At 43.3% G+C, this 21,436-nt stretch overlaps 1 protein-coding gene across 3 annotated transcripts in view; it reads left to right on the top strand.

Annotated features, from left to right (window-relative positions):
- Positions 1–21,436, top strand: part of IQCA1 (IQ motif containing with AAA domain 1) — a 186,156-nt gene that overhangs the window by 18,432 nt on the left and 146,288 nt on the right. For all 3 annotated transcript variants that reach the window (XM_040231828.1, XM_040231830.1, XM_040231829.1), the window contains 2 exons: positions 698–889; positions 4,029–4,100. In XM_040231828.1, the coding sequence (XP_040087762.1) occupies positions 698–889; positions 4,029–4,100 (264 nt within the window). The remainder of the gene's footprint in view (positions 1–697; positions 890–4,028; positions 4,101–21,436) is intronic.

Genomic DNA, 21,436 nt, shown 5'->3' with positions numbered 1-21,436 from the left:
GCAGGGCCCTGGACGCACCCCCCACCAGCAACAGCCTTGCTCTCATCCCTGTCCTTGAAAAGCTGCACTGCCCCTCCCTGACTCTGCCCAAACTTCCCCCACATGAGATCTCCAGACAGCATTCTTGAGCAGTTCCCACCACAGATGTTTTAAAGTACAAATATGGAGGTGCTGGGAGAGGTTTCTCTTCCAAAGTTGAATGCTCCTGAAATGGTCCGAATATTAGTCACATTCACTACGTGGTTCTGTAATTGATTTTAAAGCCAGCATTTGCCTTCGTCTATATTTCCCATTTTAAATTCTCATAGTAGATCTATATTTTTAATTTCTACACTCCTACTATGAAGTTAATGGAATGTTGGTAGCCATTTCAGGTTGATTTCGATCCGTTTTCATTGGCATCCCTCATATAGTCTGCTGCCAACCTAAAACATTGTGGAGCTAATTAGTGTTTTGTTCAGAATGGTAGAGGAAGGCTTAACAAGTCCTTACATACAGGCTCAGAGCGTGAACATGACATCTTATCAAAACATGCCTATGCATGGGAAAAAAATGATTCGTATCGAATGGCTACAGTTCTCTCTGTAGTTTGGAGACTCTTAGCAGGGTGGTGTTAGAAGTAAGCATGTGATGTTTCTGGAATCAGTTAAGGTCATGAGCGTGTTTAAACATTGATTTATCTTAAATGTTTTTGCAGAAATACCAAGTAAAGCCTATCCCCCTAGAAGAGGCTGTTAAATTGGTCCAGATTGCTGAGAGGGCGCGGCAAGGGCGCCTGAGAGCCATGTTCATGAAGCAGATCTACCTGCAGGAGTACAGAGCCAAGCAAGCCAGGTTACTCGGTGATAAAGTGGCGGATGTGAGCGCCGCTGCACTGAGAATCCAGAAGGTGTGACCATGGGGGCCAAAGCGGAGGCGCAGACCGGGGGTGGGGGGTGCTCCAGGACTCAACATTCCCAAGTCCCACCTCTAGTGGAAGAGTGGAAGTGATCGTGTTAGTCACTCGGTCGTGTCCCACTCTTTGCAGCCCACCTGGTGGGACTGTAGCCCACCAGGCTCCTCTGTCCATGGAATTCTCCAGCCAAGACCACTGGAGGGGGTTGCTATTTCCTCCTCCGAGGGATCTTCCCCACCCAGGGATCGGACCCAGGTCTCCTGCATTGCAGGCAAATTGTTTATGGTCTGAGCCACTAGAGAAGCTTTTAGTAGAACTGGACTAAATTCCAGAAAAGACTGTTTTATCCTGGGGAAACTGTTAAGCACGCTTGGTTATGTTTTTTCATATTGCATTATAAATAGGTCTGAAACTCAGGACGTTTTATTGAAGTATTTTAAAAAATCATCTTTGGAATACTACATCATTGGAAGTAGTATTGCTATACAAGTCCTCACTGAATTTTTAAAACTACATTTACATACAGACATGATTATGGAGGGGAGCAGGGTTAACACGTAGGAGCTTACAGAAGCATGTACCATTCACATAAGCTCCAGGGAACACCGCTGATGACCACACATGGATGCACCTTTCAGAAGGAGCCCTGGAAATTTCCTTGCTTTTGTCAGATGACCCCCTCGATTTATACTCCCATCTTTTTTCAAATTGTGACTGAGGTTGCTAATGGAAAAATGAAGAAAACTGCAGCTTGATACAAATTAGGATTAGATTGACAAGAAAGCGAGTATAAGGATGTAAAGGGGAACCAGAAGCTCAGAGCTCTTTTCTCCAATTGCGTTTGAATGGGAATTGGGAGAGGGCTGAGGAGAGGCAGAAAAAGACTACTTTCTTTCAAGTTTCTGTGGGGACATAAAGTCTTTTTTAATTTATTTTATTGAAATATAGTTGATTTACAATGTTTTGTTAATTTTTACTGTACAACAAAGTGATTCAGTTGTGTGCGTGTTTGTATGCATATGTGTGTGTGTGTGTGTTTCATATTTTCCATTTTGGTGTATCAGAGGATAGTGAATAGCTTTCCTGTGCTCTACAGTAGGAGCTCGTTGTTACCCACTTGTGTATGACAGTGGTGCTGATGGCCCTGTTTGCAGAGCAGGAGTAGAGACACAGACAGAGAGAGTGGGCTTGGGGACACAGTGGGCTGACTTGAGAGTGTGGCGCTGACCTGGGCACACTTGTTCAGTCGCTTAGTTGTGTCCGACTCTGTGTGGCCCCGTGGACTGTAGCCCGCCAGGCTCCTCTGTCCATGGGGTTTCCCAGGCCAGAGTACTGGAGTAGGGTGTCACTGCCTTCTCCCATGTATACAATACTATGTGTAAAGTGGTAGGAAGTTGCTCTGTAACACAGGAAGCTCGGCCCAGGGCTCTGTGATGACCTAGATGGGTGGGATGTGGGGGGGAGGGCCAGAGAAACGGGATACAGGGATACATACCGCTGATGAACGTTGTTGAAACCAGCACAACATTGTAAATCAATTATCCTCCAATTAAAATTTTTGAAAAGACAGTAAAAAGTCATAATAATAATAGCTGCATCTCCCACCAGCTTCCACTCCACTTTTTTTCCGACCCCACTTGGCAGCTGAATGTCTGTTCTCTATGGGATTTGAAATTTCTGGGATATGAGATACACATCTGAGTTCAAGGCTTGACTTGCACAATTCTTGGATGTTACTCTGTAATATTTCTCCACGTTACAGTGGAAATCTTGTAAAACCATGAAGTACCACCCTCAGATTTAGCCCCAATCCTGCAATCAAGGAGTTTCTCTTGAAGAAATACAGGTAGAGGAATCTCACCATAAAAAGAAAAGAAACTATAGGCTATTTCTTTATGTTCTCCAGATTTATGGAGATATAATTGACATGTCACCCTGCGTGACTTTGTGATGTATGACATCATGGTTAGATGTATATGCGCATTTTATTACAATGACCACAGTAATCGGTCACACTTAACACACACATCGCCTCGCGTGAATGCCGTTTTTCTTATACTGAGAACGTGTGAGGTCTGCCCCCCTGGCAGCTTGCAGGTATGAGATACAGGGCTGTTCACTGCAGTCACCACACCACACACTCTGCATCCCCAGAACGTGTTCACTTTATAATTGGATAATTGATCCCTTGACCACCTTCACCTGTCTCCCTCACCTGCCCAACCCCTGGCAGCCACGAAAGCTACTCTGTTTCTATGCACTCGGTATTTTTGGATTCCACATGTAAGTGAACCTGTAAATTGCTTGTCTTCTTACGACTTATTTCTCATAGCATCATGCCCTTAAAATTCATCCATGTTGTCGCAAATGAAAACTTCCTTCTCTTTGTGGCTGAATCATACTTCCTTGTTGGTATATACCAGGGTTTCTTTATATGCTCGTCCGTCAACAGACGAGCTGTCTCCATGTCTTGGCTGTTGGGAATGGTGCTGCGGTGAATGCTGGTGTGCATGTATCTTTTCAAGTTAGTGTTTTCCTTTTCTTCTGACAAATACCCAGGAGTGGAATTTCCAGAGCACACAGTAGTTCTGTTTTTAATTTTTTGAGCACTCTGCTTACTGCTTTCCATAGTGGCTGTACCCAGTTCCATGCCCACCAACCGTACTGGAAGCTTCCCTCATCTTCACATCCTCTCTGACACTTGTTTTATCTCTTGTCTTTCCGATAACATCCATCCTAACAGGCGTGAGGCTGTCACTGGGTCAGCAGTGCGCTCTGCAGTTGCTACCAGGGTCTTGGATGAGGGTGGCTCCTCTTTTGTCCCTGGGTGGACAGAACTGCCTTAGTCTTCCTTGTTTAATAGGGGATATTGGGACAAGGTTGTTCATCAGGGTCCACAGTTGGGTCCTCAGACAGTGGACAGTGGCATAGGCCACTTCTGTGATTCATTCTTTCTTTAAAAATGTCACTGTGATCACAGAAGGAGAAGCACTCCATCAGCACAGACTCGTGCCCAACCCTGAGTGCATCATCATTGCATCATTTGGCAGGTGTGGGTTATGTGGGAGAAATGCTATGACCGTGTTTGATTCATCTTTATGTATTAAGCAAGCAAGCGTTTCTTTGTCTTTAGGTTTGGCGAGGTTTCCATCAGTCCAAGAGAACCGAAAGAGAGAGAGAAATGGAGATGATATTTCTGGGTATGGTAAGTATTCTTATAGACAAGATCAGCGTCTGGTTCTCTTAAAGACCATAGAATCTGTAAGACTCGTGTCCTCCTTAAGGAGCATTTGAGAAAAGTAAGGAAAGCAAAATACATGACCAGTGACTTAAGAGAGTGGAATCCCGTGTATTATCTAGTAGCCTCCCTGGGGAGGGGAAGGGTTCTGGAGACCCAGGATCGTGTCTGTTTAGACGTCTGTTGGAGTACGTGGGCTGCTCTGAAGCGGGCACAAGCTGTGAGCTGCTCACCAGTATCAGCTGTGGCCTCCACTCTGTTAATATCTGTTAGTATTCATGACCAGGAGAATGGGTTCGCCCCAGTATAACTGCCTTCTCCTGGGTAATCTCCATGAAGTGAAGTGAAGTGAAAGTCCACTCAGTCGTGTCTGACTCTTTGCGACCCCAGGGACTGTAGCCCGCCAGGCTCCTCAGTCTATGGGGATTCTCCAGGCAAGAATACTGGAGTGGGTTGCCATTCCCTTCTCCAGGGTATCTGGTGATTACTGAATCAAGAGTTGAACGGATATATTCCTTAGTTATTACCACAAATTTGGCAGCTTCAACAGCACAACCCTGCTCCCTTAGTCTCTGTGGGTCAGGGGTCTGGGCTTGGCTGAGTCCTTTGCTCCAGGGCTCATAGGCAGCAGTCTGGGTGTTGGCTGGGGATGGGGTCTCACCTGAGGTTCAACCAGGGAAGAAACAGTGCTCAAGCTTGTGTGATTGTGGGCCAGATTCAGTTCCTGGTGGGCTGCCAGGCTGAATGCCTCAGTCTTTTCCTAGTTGTTAGCTGGAAGTGACCCCCAGCCCCTTGCCATGTGGACCCAGCCCCTTGCCATGTGGGGTGGGGAGCTGCTCGTGGTCCATGTGAGGACCACGAAAGTGGTGTGCATCAGCTTTGCCCTGATAGTGAAAGTGAAGGTCGCTCAGTCGTGTCGAACTCTTTGCGACCCCATGGACTATGGGGTCCATGGGATTCTCCAGGCCAGAATACTGGAGTCGGTAGCCTTTCCCGTCTCCAGGGAATCTTCCCAACCCCAGGGATCGAACCCAGGTCTCCCGCATTGCAGGTGGATTCTTTACCAGCTGAGCCACAAGGGAAGCCCAAGAATACTGGAGTGGGTAGTCTATCCCTTCTCCAGCGGTCTTCCCGACCCTGGAATTGAACTGGCGTCTCCTGCACTGGAGGCGGATTCTTTACCAGCTGAGCCATGAGGGAAGCTTTGCCCTAGTCCGACGGTAATCGGGGAGTTGTAGGGTCCACTCTGTGTTTTTTAAGACAAAAGTGATGAAGGTCATAGAGCAATGCCCCGAGTGTGGGACCAAATGCTACTTTTTCTGTATGCAGTAATGTCACTGATAAGGTCTTTTCATTTATTTTAAATCTAAGGTAAATTTAGACTGTTTAAAGAAGCTTCCCTGGTGGTGTAGAGGTTAAAGCGTTTGCCTGCAATGTGGGAGACCTGGGTTCTATCCCTGGGTCGGGAAGATCTCCTGGAGCAGGAAATGGCAACCCTTGTACTCTTGCCTGGAGAATCCCGTGGACGGAGGAGCTTGGTGGGCTACAGTCCACGGGTCGCAAAGAGTCGGACACAACTGAGCGACTTCACTTTCACTTTCAAAGAAAATTTAAACCGTCTCATTTTTGGTTGATCGCAGAACCCACTCTCTGCTCTTGCATCACTTTTGTCCTGATCTGTTCTAAATGCCAGATGATGTGATAAATCATTTTAGAATAGCATACATTTTCCTCTGGGAGAAGGAAATAGCCCACTCCAGTATTCTTGCCTGGAGAATCCCTTGGACAGAGGAGCCTGGTGGGCTACAGTTCATAGGATCACACAGAGTCAGATTGAAATGACTCAGCATGCACACACGCTTTCCTCTGACCCCTCATCCTGACTGCCCCACCTGCACGTTGGCCCCATGCGTCATCTGTTGTCAGCACAGGACGGAAAACAGGCATTATTTTGCTTGAGGAGGGGATTCACCACCGTGGTGCCAACACCTGGAAGAGCATCTTTTCCTGGTGAAGGGGCGTGTGCCCGCCGCACCTGTGTGCAGAGTCTCAGTTGTGGTGGCCAACCTTTGCTGTCTCAAAGAATATGGTGACTCATCCCAGAGGGGCATATGTGATTCAAGAAGTACCCTGATTTGATCACCTGAATTCTTGATTTCCCTTTCATCTTTGATTTTCAAAAACGAGTCAACATTTCTGTGGGGATTGAGGGCCCCTGGGATCGCGGCTCCTCTTCCGTATCTTGGTTGGTGGGGCATTGTGAGCATCAGACTGGTGAGTCACTGCCAGCTGTTACAGATCTTTATGATTTTAAGATGGTGCTGGGTGGAATATTATTCAGCCATTAAAAGAGGGAAATCTTGACACATGCTACGACAAGGATGAACTTTGAGGGTGTTATACTAAGTGAGACAGGCCAGTCACAAAAAGACAAATCTCGCACGCTTCCATCTTTATAGGGGATCTAAAGTTGTCAAACCTGTAGAAATGGGAACTAGAAGGGTGGATGCCAGGGCATGGAGGAGGGAAGCTAGCAGTTGTTCAATGGGTATAAATTTTCAGTTTGGAAAATAAAAAAATCTCTCCAAATCTATTGCACAGCAACATGAATATACTCAACACTACTGAATGGTTTACTTACAAATGGTAAAGGTAATACATTTTATGTTACATGTTTTTCACTACAGTTAAAAAAATTTTTTTTCGCTCACTGAGACATTGAAATGTATATTGAAATGGTTTTATATGAATCATGACTATTCACATGTTAATACATGTCAAAAAAACTACAAGTTAAAAGTTTAATGAGACACTGTATTTTATTGAATCTAAGATTTCATTCATTATAGGATACATCATGATGGAAAGTGAAAGAAAATGGGCAAATAAATCAAAACACGTCCTTTTTTGTAATATGTATATTCCTAATTTCAGATACGTTAAACCATGAAAAATGTATAGCTTAGAACTGGTAACAGAGGCAAGTTCTCCCAGTCTTTTTGGGGAGGGAAGTTTTTTCAAGTTATAATTATATTAGAAGAGTTAATATTGTTAAACGACCATTCTCTCTCTCTCTCTCTCTTTCTCTCTTTAGTTGCTAAGTTGTGTCTGACTCGTGTGACCCCATGGACTGTAGCCCACCAGGCTCCTCTGTCCATGGGATTCTCCAGGCAAGAGTACTGGTGTGGGTTGCCCTTTCCTTCTCCAACGACCATATTACACAAGGCAATTTATAGACCTGGTGTGTGTGCTGCACACTCAGTTGCCTGAGTCCAGTCTGACTCTTTGCAACCCTATGGACTACAGTCCGCCAGGCTCCTCAGTCCAGGAGATTCTCCAGGCAAGAATACTGGAGTGGGTTGCCATGCCCTCCTCAGATTCAGTGTAATCCCTATCAAATTACCAATGGCATTTTTCATAGAACTAGGACAAAAGTTTTTTTTTAATTTGTATGGAATCACAAAAGACCTCAAATAACCAAAGCAATCTTGAGAAGGAAAAACAGAGCTAGAGGAATCAGACTTCCTGATTTCAGACTATACTGCAAAGCTACTATAATCAAAACAGTATGGTACTGGCACCAAAAAAGACACATAAATCAACAGAACAGGATAGAAAGCCCAGAAATAAACCCATTAATTGACCATGGTCAATTAATCTATGACAAAGAGGCAAGAGTATAAATGGAGAAAAGACAGCCTCTTCAATAAGTGGTGCTGAAAAAACTGGACAGCTACATGTAAAGAATGAAGTTAGAACATTCCAAATATCTGCCTACCAGTGCAGGAGACACACAAGACGTGGGTTCAATCTTTGGATTAGGAAGATCTCCTAAAGAAGGAAATGGCAACCCTCTCCAGTATTCGTGCCTGGAGAATCCTTTGGACAGAGGAGCCTGGCGGGCTACAGTCCATGGGGTCACAGAGAGTCAGACACAAGCAACTGAGCTGGCACATACTAACACCATACACAAAAATAAGCTCAAAATGGATTAAAGACTTAAAGGTAAAATCAAGTTATAATTACTGATAAGAGTGTGATGAGATGTTTATTCTCATCTATGGTGAGTTAAACTGATTCAGCTTTTCTGAAAGAGGCAACATAATCATGAAAATATATCCTTCCCTCCAGTTCTGTTTCTGTCTTATGTAAATCATCAGAAATAAAGGTTTATGTGTGTAGACATTTCCTACAATGTTGTTTTTATTAATGAAAAATTGGAAATAATCCTAGTGTTCTAGAGTAGGGATGGAGTTAAATGATTTATGGTAGACTAGCATTAAAGTAATGATATGCCACCATTGACAAAATGCTTATGACTTATTTTTGATGTGCAAATGCTCAGAGTGAAAATACGGGATTTAGAATTACACATATAATATGAGTTAAACTAAATATGTACATATATCTATGCACACAAAAGAAAGTTTAAATCATGCTCCTTCTAAATGTCAGGACTTTGGAAGTTTTTTGTTTTGATTGTGTTTTCCAAACTGTTTAAATTTTACTGTGTTAACTGGGAAAAGACACATATTTAAAAATAAAAGCAAATGGCCATAGAGTATTACCAAATTTTTCTTTTCAGATCTCTGAATTGTTTGATATATATACATAGGTGGACAGGTAATGATACAAAATTATTTCTCTGTTCCACTCATTAGAGAACTACAGAGAAGAGATGTACTGATAAAAACAGTGGTTATCTCCAATTTTCTACTTCAAAAATTAAGCTAGCAGTCAGAAGATCCAATCTAAGATAATCTAAATTTAACATGAAATTTTATATAAGAAGCAGTTTTGACATAACCATTTCCATTTAATTCAGCCGACATTTACTAAAAACCTACGTGTAGTACACCAGAAACTTAGAGAATGGTCAAATGCTATTTTTCCATGGTAAAGTCTTAATGGCTTACACTGATACCAAATAAAGATAGAATTGCTTGTTTTTTTATTGTAATTTTTCTGTTTTACTTTGCCGTTTATATTTGCTCAGCTTAAATAAAATAAGTCTGTTTTAATTTTTCAGCGATACAGAGTTTGGGCAGTGGAAACAGGACAGCTTGTCTGTTTTGTATTAAATGTGACTTTCTCCAGTTTTCTTTTTCTCCAAGCATGTCTTCTCTTGGTATTACGTGTTCTATGAAATTGTACACCATTGAGAAATGTATGGATCCAATTTTTAAAAGAATGGTATCTTCTGTTGGCTGGCTGATAACCATAAAAATCCATTACCCCAAATCCTAGGAATGTTTTCAATTAAGTCTATATTCCACTATATCACTAATTAAGATAGTGTCTACTCATTTTAAAATTTCATTTTTCCATTATTTTATTTTGTTATGTCAATATATAAACTGTTGCCTTCTCTGATTAAAACAGTGTTTATATCTTTGTGGGAAGCCTGGCATATTTCCAGGGGTGACTATTTAGTAACTGAATCCAGAATTAGAGCAAAAGACATCATTATGTCCTTAGTTCCTGACCAAATGTTGCCTTTACCATTGCAATATAAATTATTTTTTGATATTGCCATTTTAAATATTTATATTCTAAAATCTACAAAGGAAAATAAATAGCACTCTAAAAATTCATGTGCAGTTATTTTAATTGGCAGAGCCAATGGAGTGGATCAAGGAGGAAACTTAATGAATGTAATACATTTTCTTCTGTGGATCCCTTTGAAATAATGTGTCCTACTGCCATGACCATGGCGTATTTTATGTTACCCTGCAGCTATCAATGTTTGCATTATAATAAAGAACACTAGGGGACACTTATTATAGAAGAGGAACTGACGCTTCAAAATACATCAGCTAAATCCTCAAAACACCATAAAACCCTGCTCATTTTCAAATTCTAACATGAAACAAGCTACATTATAGATGATTTTTTGGTCAATAAATTGAACTTCTTTCTTATTAACAAATCCCCAGGTAGGAGTTTGGGCACCCAGTGAATGCTCCGGAAAGGCAGCTCTCTCCAGGGGCTCCCCTTGGTCCCCTGTCCTCAGAACTTCCAGGCTCCTCTTTGGGAACTGTCAGAGCCAAAATGAACCGAGAACCAAAATGAAATGGTCTTTACAATCACACTTGGATTTCAACCCCAAACCACAGTATCCAGCTTGGTTGTGTGCCATATTCATCATATTTGGCTCCAAATGACCTTTGGTTGTTTTCTAGATGTAAATGTACTAAAAAACAGATTTGCTCTGATAAATGGGGGTTTGTTTTGCTTTGTTTTGTTGTTGTTCAGTTGCTAAGTCACATCCAACTCTTTGCAACCCCACGGACTGCAGCACACCAGGCTTCCCTGTCCTCCACTCTCTCCCAGAGTTTACTCAAACTCATGCCTGTCGAGTCGGTGATGCCATCCAGCCATCTCATCCTCTGTCGTCCCCTTCTCCTACTGTGATCATCCCAGCATCAGGGTCTTTTCCAGAGAGGCAGCTATCCGCATCAGGTGGTCAAAGTATTGGAGCTTCAGCATCAGTCCTTCCAGTGAATATTCAGAGTTGATTTCCTTTAGCATTGATTGGTTGGATCTCCTTGCAGTCCAAGGGTCTCTCAAGAGTCTTCTCCAACACCACACAGTTCAAAAGTATCAATTCTTCAGCACTCAGCCTTCTTCATGGCCCAACTCTCACATCCATACAAAGACTATGCAGAACTTAGTTTTGTTTTAGTTTTTAAATGTTTCCTAAGTGTCTGGGGGCAGCAGCATCTTAGAAATGGATGCATGTCTCTGCAGGCTTTGAAGGGATGGTCAGCCAGATGGATGAAGAGACAGGCATCTTGATGGGCCCTCAGCCATGTGGGCTGGGAGTGGAGACACTTTGAGCCACACACTCACCTGCCCTCCGAGGCTCTGTTTCTCCTTCTCTAGAAAAAGGATGGTGCCACCTATTTCCCGGAGCTGTTAGAAGGGCTTCCGGACCCAGCCTGGAGCTTGGACGTTGCCTTCAAGAAATGGTGACTGATGTTTATCATCTTGGAGAATTATATTACACTGTCATAATGACAGAATGATTTTGTGCAAAGGATGACTGTCAGGACCTGTGATGACTTTTTTATGTAACAAAACAAAATATTTCAAAATAAGTCATTGCCTAACAACATACGCATGCCACTGATTTCAAAATAGAAACTTTTTTGGCCCTTGCTTTGTGCTGTTCGTGTTATAGACCTGAGTTCTTGGCCTTCTTAATCGATAGAAATTGGTACGGTAGGAGGAGAAGTTCCGGCAGGGCTTTTTTGGGGCCCTGCTCCAGCAAGGGGAGCAAACGCAAGGGACAGATTCCCTTGCTCACTCCCAGGGTGGGGGTGGGCGTGTGACCTGGTTCCTTACACGGGGTGAGGGTAAGGGTGTGCGCAGGGGTCGGACTGGAGGGGCGGCCTAGGTGGTTTGCCAACCCCTAAGGTGGTGGTGTGTTCAGGAAACATGCCCCCAGAACCTTGCTTTTGCTCACTCTCATCTCCTCAGGTTGTCAGGCTTCCCAGGTGTTCAGCTCAGTTCAGTTGTGCCCAACTCTTTGCGAGCCCATGGATGCAGCACACCAAGCTTCCCTGTCTGTCAGTAACTCCGGGAGCTTGCTCAGACTCCTGTCCATCGAGTCTGTGATGCCATCCAACCATCTCATCCTCTGTCATCCCTTTATCCTGCCTTCAGTCTCTCCCAGCATCAGGGCCTTTTCCAGTGAATCACTTCTTCACATCAGTTGGCCAGAGTATTGGAGCTTCAGCATCAGTCCTTCCAACGAATATTCAGGACTGATTTCCTTTAGGACTGACTGGTTTGATCTCGTTGTAGTCCATGGGACTCTCAGGAGTCTTCTCCAGCACCACAGTAGTAAAGGAGACGCAGTGCAGGAGACGCAGGTTCGATCCCTGGGTTGGGAGTGGAAATGGAGAAGGAAATGGCCACTCCAGTGTTCTTGCCTGGAGAAGTCCAGGGACAGAGGAGCCTGGTGTGCTGCGTCTGGGGTTGCAAAAAGAGTCAGACAGGGTTTAGCGACTGAACAACAACCTCAGAGTGGCAGTTGGGGGTTTGGTGTTTCTGTATCTTGCTGTCTGTGATTGACCACAACTGTACCTGCACACAGTTATTTTTAGTCCCTTATAGTTGCTTTGTATTTTGTTGCTAGAGGAGACTTGTCCAGGTGCAAGCACTGCAGCAAAGGGTCCCAGGTCCCAGCCTGTCTCATTCAGATTTATGAACTTGAAATTAGTCTATTAAGAGTATGATCTGGAAAAGCAGTGCCATTGGAAAGCCCACAGGGTCCCAGTCTTAAGGCAGCTGCAGAGGGAGAATTCAGGAGATCCCTGGGGCAGTGGGTACTGCCCACCATGTACTGTGTGTGTTATTCCAGGAAGATATTTGCAAAGAAGGGAAAGCAGTGATGCTGATACAGGCGTGCATGGAAGGCTGTCGGATTGAGCAGGGGGATGAGCGTGGGGAGAACGCTCTGAATAACCTTGTGACTTAGAAGTCCAGCTCAGGAGGCTTTGGGGGGAAAAAAATCATCATTTTCTGTTAAATAGGATTTTACAGTCTGGTTAACTGGGAACCTTTAATTTTTTTTCTTTTTTTTACTGAAGTGTAATTGGCATGCAGGATCGTATTACTTTCAGGTGTGCATCGTAGTGATTTGACATTTATACGCATTTAGAAATGGTCACCCCACAAAGTTTTTACAGTATAATTGACTACTCTCCCTAGGCCTTACATTTCAGTCCTGTGACTTATTATTTTATAACTGGAAGTTTGTATCTCTTTGTCCCTTTTGCCCATTTCTCTAACCCCCATCCCTCTTCCCTCTGGCCACGGCCACTTTGTCCTCTGTTAACGAGGAGTCTGTTTCTGTTTTGATGTTCATGTGTTTTGATTTTTAGGTTCTACATGTAAATGAAATCATATGCTATTTGTCTTTCTTTGTCTAACTTATTTCACTTAGCCTATTGCTCTCCAGGTCTATTCCTGTTGCCACAAACCGCAAGACTTCATTCTTGTGTATCAGTTCAGTTCAGTTCAGTCGCTCAGTCGTGTCCGACTCTTTGTGATGGCTGAGTAATATTCCACTGTGCATGTGTGTTGTATATATTCATCACCTGGATTCGTTTATTGCGTGGACACTTAGGTTGCTTCTTTATGTCAGCTATTATAAATAATGCTTCAGTGAACATACATCTTTTTGAATGTTTTTGTTTTCTTCAGATCAGTACCCAAAATGAGATTGCCGGATTGTATGGTAGTTCTGTTTTTAATTTTTTGAGAAATCTGCCCACTTTGAGGCTGCACCAATTTACATTCCAACATTGTACTGGGATTCCCATTTCTCCACATCCTCACTAATATTTCTTACTTTTTTGTCTTTTTAATCACCAGTCAGACAGGCCTGAGGAGATATCTCATTGTGGTTTTGATTTTGATTTCCCTGACAATTAGTGATGCTGAGCATGCTTTCATGTGTCTCTGCTGGCCATCTGTATGTCTTCTTTGGAAAAATGCCTCTTGTCATCTGCTCATTTTTTTAATCAGGCTCTTTGATCTTTGCCATTAGATTGGATAAGTTCTTTATATAATTTGGATATTAACCCTTTATCAGGTATATAATTTGCAGATACTATGTCCCATTCAGTAGGTAGCCCTTCAGTCCTGTTAATCATTTCCTTTACTGTGCAAAAGCATGTGGTTCCATTGTTTATTTTGCTTTTGTTGCCTTTACTTACAGTTGTTGTTCAGTCACTAAGTCGTGTCCAACTCTTCGCAACCCCATGAACTGCAGCATGCCTGGTTTCCCTGTTCTTCACGATCTCCTGGAGTTTGCTGAAACTCATGTCCATTGAGTCAGTGTTGCCTACCAATCATCTCATCCTCTGTCACCTCCTTCTCCTCTTACCCTCAGTCTTTCCCAGCTTCAGGGTCTTTTCCAGTGAGTTGGCTCTTCGAATCAGGTGGTCAAAGTATTGGAGCTTCAGCTTCAGCATCAGTCCTTCCAATGAATATTCAGGGTTGATTGTCTTTAGGACTGACTGGTTGGACCTCCTTGCTGTTCAGGGGACTCTCAAGAGTCTTCTCCAGCACCACAGTTTAATAGCATCAATTCTTCAGTGCAGAGAGAAGTCCAAAATAATATTGTTCAGACTGATGTTAAAGTGTTTATCGCCTGTGTTTTCTTCTAGGAAGTTTATAGTTTCAGGCCTTACATTGAAGTCTCTAATCTATTCTTGGGGCTTTCCTGGTGCCTCAGTGGTAAAGAATCTGCCTGCCAATGCAGGAGACTCAGGTTCAGTCCTTGGATTGGGAAGATCCCCTGGAGAAGGAAATAGTAACCCACTCCTTCTCTTGTAGCTCAGCTGGTAGAGAATCTGCCTGCAGTGCAGAAGACCCTAGTTTGATTCCCGGGTTGGAAAGATCTCCTAGAGAAGGGATAGGCTACCCACTCCAGTATTCTTGGGCTTCCCCTGTGACTCAGCTGGTAAAGAATCTGCCTGCAATGCAGGTGACCTGGGTTTGATCCCTGGGTTGGGAAGATCCCCTGGAGAAGGAAATGGCAACATACTTCAGTATCTTTGCCTGGAAAATCTCAAGGACAGAGGAGCCTGGTGAGCTGCAGTCCATAGGGTCAAAAAGAGTCAGGCACGACTGCGCAGCTAACACTTTACTTTACTTTAACCAGTATTCTTGCCTGGGAAATCCCATGGACAGAGGAGCCTGGTGGGCTCTAGTTCATGGGGTCACGAAAGAGTCAGACGAGTCTTAGCAACTAAACGACAACAACAATCCATATTTTATTTATTCTTGCATGTGGAGTGAGATGGGGGTCCCGTTTCACTCTTTCGCATGTGGTTGTCCAATATTCCTACCAGCGTCTGTTGTAGACTGTCTTTTCTCCATTGCATATTTGTGCCTCTTTTGCTGTAGATTAACTGGCCATATGTGCATGGGCTTATTTCTTGAAACTATTTGTTGTTATTCTTACTCTGCTTTATTCTTGCCGCAGGCCCCCAGGACATCAGAAACTCAGTGAGGTAGAGGATTCTCTTCCTTTTGTCACCTGATCCCAGGGGTCTTTATCTGTTTTCTAGGGCAGGACATTTGCTTTTATTCATCTCAGATTAGGGCCCATTACAGAGTCCACTAATGGAGAAGGGAAGGCCAGCCTACTCCGGTTCAGGTTCTGTTTCCACCACTTACTCACGTGTGACCTGGGGAGGCAACTTGACTTCTTGGGGCCTAAGTTTCCACATGTGCAAAGTGCAGATAGTGCTGGCACCAATCTCCTGGATGTGAGTTAAAGAAACTAGTGCCCATAACGCATTTGAAACAGTGTCTGACACATGAAGTGTTCCCTGTTCGGTTTTGAAATGGCTGATCGTTGTGGGTTTAAATACATCATTCATGGTTCAAAATGTTTATTCCGTTGCCATTTTTATCTGTTTAAGTTAGCCATGATCAAAATGGTTAATATCCCAGTGTGGGCAAGATTTGAGATAAAAGGCCATTGTTTACTGCTGGTGGGGGAGTGGGCGCGGGAAATCACCCCTGCAGTCTCCTACCAGGCAGCTCAGCAATGTCTATTAAAATTACAAACGTGCAGGTTTTCAAAGTATGATCCATGGTACCCATAAAAAGCCATTTTCACACAAAATATTTTAAGCCAGAAGAAATGCATCAGTGAAGAGATACAACAGAGCACAGAGGATTAAGAGCAGAGACTCTAGAGGTACACGCTTCAGGTCAAACCGCAGTCTGCCACTTGCTAGCTGTGTGACTCTGGACAAATTCCTTGACCTCTCTGTACCTCACTTTCTGCGTATATAAAATGAAGGTAGTAATGGTATTCATATATTAGGCTGCTTATTTATTGTTAGAAATAAATTAATGAATATTTGCAAACCAGTCAAAATAGCATCTCAAAAACTGTAAGAGCTTTCGAAATGTTTATTTTAAAACATTTTTAAAGACGATAGGACACAAAAATAGCCAGTTAAGCTCCCACCACTACGCTAATCAGCTAACAGGCTCAACTGTGCTGTTCTAGCCCAGCTGCTACTTAATCAAACTTTACTAAAAATTTTAGAAATTAGATATAACGGTAGAAATTGCTTTATTTTTCATTGTGTTTCACTCATTGAAATTGTGGCATGGAGATCAAACCTAAAGGAGATCAATCCTGAATATCCATTGGAAGGACTGATGCTGAAACCAAAGCTCTGATACTTTGGCCACCTGATGCAAAGAGCCGACTTGTTGGAAAAGACCCGACTTGTTGGAAAAGACCCTGATGCTGGGAAATATTGAAAGCAGGAGGAGAAGGGGATGACGGAGGATGAGATGGTTGGATGGCGTCACTGAGTCGATGGACACGAGTTTGAGCACATTCCGAAAGATAGTGAAGGACAGGGAAGCCTGGTGTGCTACAGTCCATGGCGTCGCAAATACATGACTGAGTGACTGAAAATCAACAGCAAAAATAAAGATTAACCATAACTAAAGTATAAGCTGCTGCTGCTGCTGCTAAGTTGCTTCAGTCTTGTCTGACTCTGTGCGACCCCATAGACGACAGCCCACCAGGCTCCCCAGTCCCTGGGATTCTCCAGGCGAGAACACTGGAGTGGGTTGCCATTTCCTTTTCCAATGCATAAAAGTGAAAAGTGAAAGTGAAGTTGCTCAGTCCTGTCCTACTCTTAGCGACCCCATGGACTGCAGCCCACCAGGCTCCTCCGTCCTTGGGATTTGCCAGGCAAAGTATAAGCAGAGGGCAAAACAAAGCCATCAGCTCTGACTCTCCACACAGCCTTCACTCCACCACTTCTTGCTGGGTTCGTCTTTCTGAGTAAGTGTGTTTCTATGAACACAGGTAGAGAAATGTAGATGTGTTACTCTGAAATGAAATGCTGAGACAAAGGGCTTATTTTTGTAAACTGGGGAACACACATACACAGGCACAGACACGCATACACACGCTCTTAAAACAGGCCAACTGAAGAGCAGTTTACTCCGCAGCATGAGGCATTCCAGGAGCAAATTAGAGCCAGAAGCGTGTGGCGCGGCCGATGGGCTGATGGAGGGGCTCTGAGTGCTCCCTAATGATGCCCTCTCAGGCTGTGTCCAGGAGGCAACTGAAACTAATTAATCTCTGCACTGACACGCCAGGCATTTGCTGGAGTGGACAGTGGACCCTCTTCCTTCCCATCGCTTCTCCATCCTCGCCTCCCATGACTACAGAGCACGAAAAAGAAGCAAAACCCCCAGGACCATGAGCTGCTCAAGAAAGTTGCCAGCGTTAAATCACTTATTTGCAAGGCTGATAAATTGGCCAGATTGTCATTTGGACAAATGTCCATTTTATCTTACTAATTTGAAGAAGGATTTTTAAAGACAAAGCCCATCAAACATTAGATAAGCATTTTAAGTTAATGGACCATAGAGTCCTATTTCTCCACAAACCCAGGAAGCATCATCTTATGTCCTATTTTTACAGCACCATCAATTATTAATGTGTATATTTTTGCTGACGGAGGACCTTGCTATAAACGTAGGTTTCGTTAACCAGTTCTGGGTCATTAACCATGGAAAGCTTGTAAATATAATGGTTTATTCACATGGGAAGCCTTCATTAAGATGCATTATTCTACAGCTGATGTATTTCCATATATAGTATATTATCATGTTCTCTATTTCCCTTTAATATTCGTAATTTATTTTTAAATGAGTTGCTGTTTATGTGGCAAGTTAACAAATTTGAGTTCCATATGACCAAAGTTGCTAAAGAAGAAAAGATGTTTTAGCCCAAAGGAAAAGCTACTCATTAACATAGGACCTAAATATATTATAACCTTTAAATTCAAAAGCAACTAGAGAAAGAAACTACAAATGACCCCAAATGTATTTTTGTCAGAGAAAGTCTATCTCAAGAAACATGCATGAGTACACACATATTAACAGCCCAGCATGGTGTAATAGGGGAAACACACACCCAGAGGACTCCAGAAACCTTATTGCCAGCTTATTCATTAACATATGATGGCTTGGCGGGGGGTGGTGGTCATTAGCTGATGGACCTCAGTGTCCCCATCTGTTCAATGGGATAATCAGATCCTCACTTCTGTCTCTAAAGATGGATGTAACATCAGTGAAGAGACACAGAGCAAGAAGATGTGGGACAGAGTGTTATGCCAATTACAAAACTCTGGTGAGGGCAGGGAGACTTCTGTTTCATCATAGATCATGGATGTGTCAGAAAGTTGGCTGACCACTTTGTATAGAACTGTTGAGAGGACACCAGTCAGAGTCGCCTACTCGTTAATTCGCTTAAAATTTTTTTTTTTAATTTATTCGCTTTTGGCTGCAGTTTCTTCATTGTTGATTGGGCTGTTTGCTGGTTGCGTCTTCTCGTTGCGGTGGCCACTCCTGTTGCAGAACGCGGGCTCTGGGGCACACGAGCTCAGTAGCTGCTTTCTCTCAGGCCCAGTAGTTGTGGCTTAGTTACCCCAGTTACACTGCAGCACGATGGATCTTCCTGGACCAGGGATCAAACCCGTGTCCCCTGCATTGGACGGTGGATTCATAACCACTGGACCACCAGAGAAGTCCCTTATAAATTCACTTTTAAGGATTCAAAGGGGGCAAGGCCTGGCTAAAACACAGTTTGCATGTGTTGACTCTATGGAAAAAATCTGCTGTGATTTACCTTAAGAACAATGTAGTGTGGTGGGGGTGGGAGGGGAATGTCATATGAGTCACTGGTAAAGAATCATAACATTGACACATGACCTTAAAACAAATTGACACTTTCATCAGAGACAAAGAAATTTGGGTCCTTTGTAGCAGAGAGGCATTTGAACTTCTTCATAAAAACAATGGACTTTAAGAGAGATCAGATAAAAATCTCTGTGAATTATAAACTTGTATTTCATGACACCAGGAATGTAAAACATTACCTGAAAAATATAAGAATTGGTTATTTCTCTAAATGATTAGATAAGGGGAATTCCTATCTCTTTATTTTGACACAAAATCATGACTTTGAGTTATATATTGAAGCAAATTCAGATCACTGGCTTTTTAACGTTTTTAAAATGATTCTATAATTCTTATTCTAGATTCACTTTTAAAGTAGTTTTAGGGTTTTTTTCCGAGTCAAAAGTTGTACATTCTCATGTTCTCATTATACTCAACTTAGACAATAGGCCCATTTTGTTAGACATTCTAATGCATATTTTTATTGAGTATTATGTGTGTGATTTTCTTTTTTTTCAACTGACCTTATGTCATTAAGTGAATTCTAACAGTGTCTCAGTTGTGAACTCAAGTAGAGAAATGCCTCCTGGGGCTTGTAAATATTTCTTGGGAATTGTGTGTGTGTGTGTTTGCACCTGCATACTTGCTACATTTAATTATTTCATCCACTTGGAATTTACTTTTATATATATATTAAATATATATATTGGCATTAGTGGTAAAGAATCCACCTGCCAGTGCAGGAGACCTAAGAGACTTGGGTTCAATCCCTGAGTCAAGATTGAAGATCCCCTGAGGAGGAAGTGGCAACCCATTCCAGTATTCTTGGCTGGAGAATCCCATGGACAGAGGAGCCTGGCGGGTGACAGTCCATGGGGTCCCAAAGGGTGGGACACGACTGAGCATCTGAGCACGTGACCTAAGATGAGTCTTTTAAGACTATCTTTTTTCCACGTAATTGATTTAAATGTATAGTTTTGCTGATGCCTTTTGTAAATAAGGCCTTGAATTTTGTCATATACTTGTTTCACAGATTTAGAAATGACTTTCAAGTCTTTCTCTTATCCCTGGGACTTTTTTTACCTGGTGCAGTTCATTTCAGTTCAGTCACTCAGCCGTGTCCAACTCTTCGTGACCCCATGGACTGCAGCACGCCAGGCCTCCCTGTCCTGGTAGCCCCTAACATCCTTGGGTTTCACCCGCTAAGATGTTGGTACCCCTGGTGTAACAATAAAGCACAACCAGGTGCCAGGCTCCTTGGCTAGCTTTGGGCTCCATGGACTCCTCACAGCCTAATGCTATCCCATGCTTAGTAGAATCGGTGCCTTATTAGCTATCACGGAGGCGGCAAGTGGCCCTGCCAAGAAATAAACCAGGCATTCTATCCCCAAACCCCCGAGCATGGCCTTGGATCACAGAAGCTAGGGGTCGGTGGCTGCCTCTGCCATCTGCCTGCTGTGTGAATTTGGGAACATTAACTAGCCTCTCCAGTTCCATTTCTTTGTTTGCTGTTGTTCTTTCCCATTTCTTTATAAGAATAGCTGCCTGGCTGGCTTGCTGTAAGGCCTAAAACATTGCTTCTGTCCAGTGGGCGTGCACAGCAGAAACTCAGGAAGTCATCCTGTGTCTTCCTCTGTGATTCCTCTCTTATTCCTCCCTCCTCCGTCTCTCCTTCTCTGCCTGTCCCCCTTCCTCCCCCTCCCTGCCTCACTTCTCCCCTTCCCCTCTTCCCTCCCCTTTTTCCATCTCCTCTTCCCCCTCCCCTTCCTCTTCTTTCCCTTTATCATCATCCTTGTAGACTCTGTAGGCCATGTGGCCTCTGTCCCAGCTATTCAGGGTGGCCATTGTAGTGTGAAAGCTACGACAGACAGCGTGTAAATGAATGGGGATGTCTGCATTCCAGTAAAACTTTATTCACAAAAATAATGGGCCAGGTTTGACCTGTGGGCTCTCAGTGACTAAACCATTTTCTAGAGTCAACTAGTTTTTCCTCAAACCTGATTATTTTCAGAATCACTTGAAGATTTTACCAAACTACAATATTTATTTGCTTCTACCTCACCACCAGGGTGGAACTAGGAGTCTGTGCTTTTTTTTAATGCTCTTCACAATTTTGAGGAAAAATGTGAACGTGGAAAAAAAGAACTTACTAGTATATCTGAGGATGTATTCCATCTGAAATAATTTCCCTGAACAAGTTCAGTTCAGTTCAGCCCCTTAGTCATGTCCAACTCTTTGCGACCCCATGGACTGCAGCATGCCAGGCCTCCCTGTCCATCACCAACTCCCAGAGCTTGCTCAAACTCATGTCCATTGAGTCGGTGATGCCATCCAACCATCTCATCCTCTGTCGTCCCCTTCTCCTCCCACCTTCAATCTTTCCCAGCATCAGGGTCTTTTCCAATGTGTCAGTTCTTTGCATCAGATGGCCAAAGTACCAGAGTTTCAGCTTCAGCATCAGTCCTTCAAATGAATAGTCAGGACTAATTTCCTTTAGCATGGACTGGTTGGATCTCCTTGCAGTCCAAGGGACTCTCAAGAGTCTTCTCCAACACCAC

This window comes from Oryx dammah, unplaced genomic scaffold, assembly GCF_014754425.2.
Source record: "Oryx dammah isolate SB20612 unplaced genomic scaffold, SCBI_Odam_1.1 HiC_scaffold_28, whole genome shotgun sequence".
In the NCBI taxonomy this organism is placed as follows: Eukaryota; Metazoa; Chordata; class Mammalia; order Artiodactyla; family Bovidae; genus Oryx; species Oryx dammah.
The sequence above is the reverse complement of the archived record's forward strand: the minus strand, read 5'-3'. Positions and strand labels throughout refer to the sequence as shown.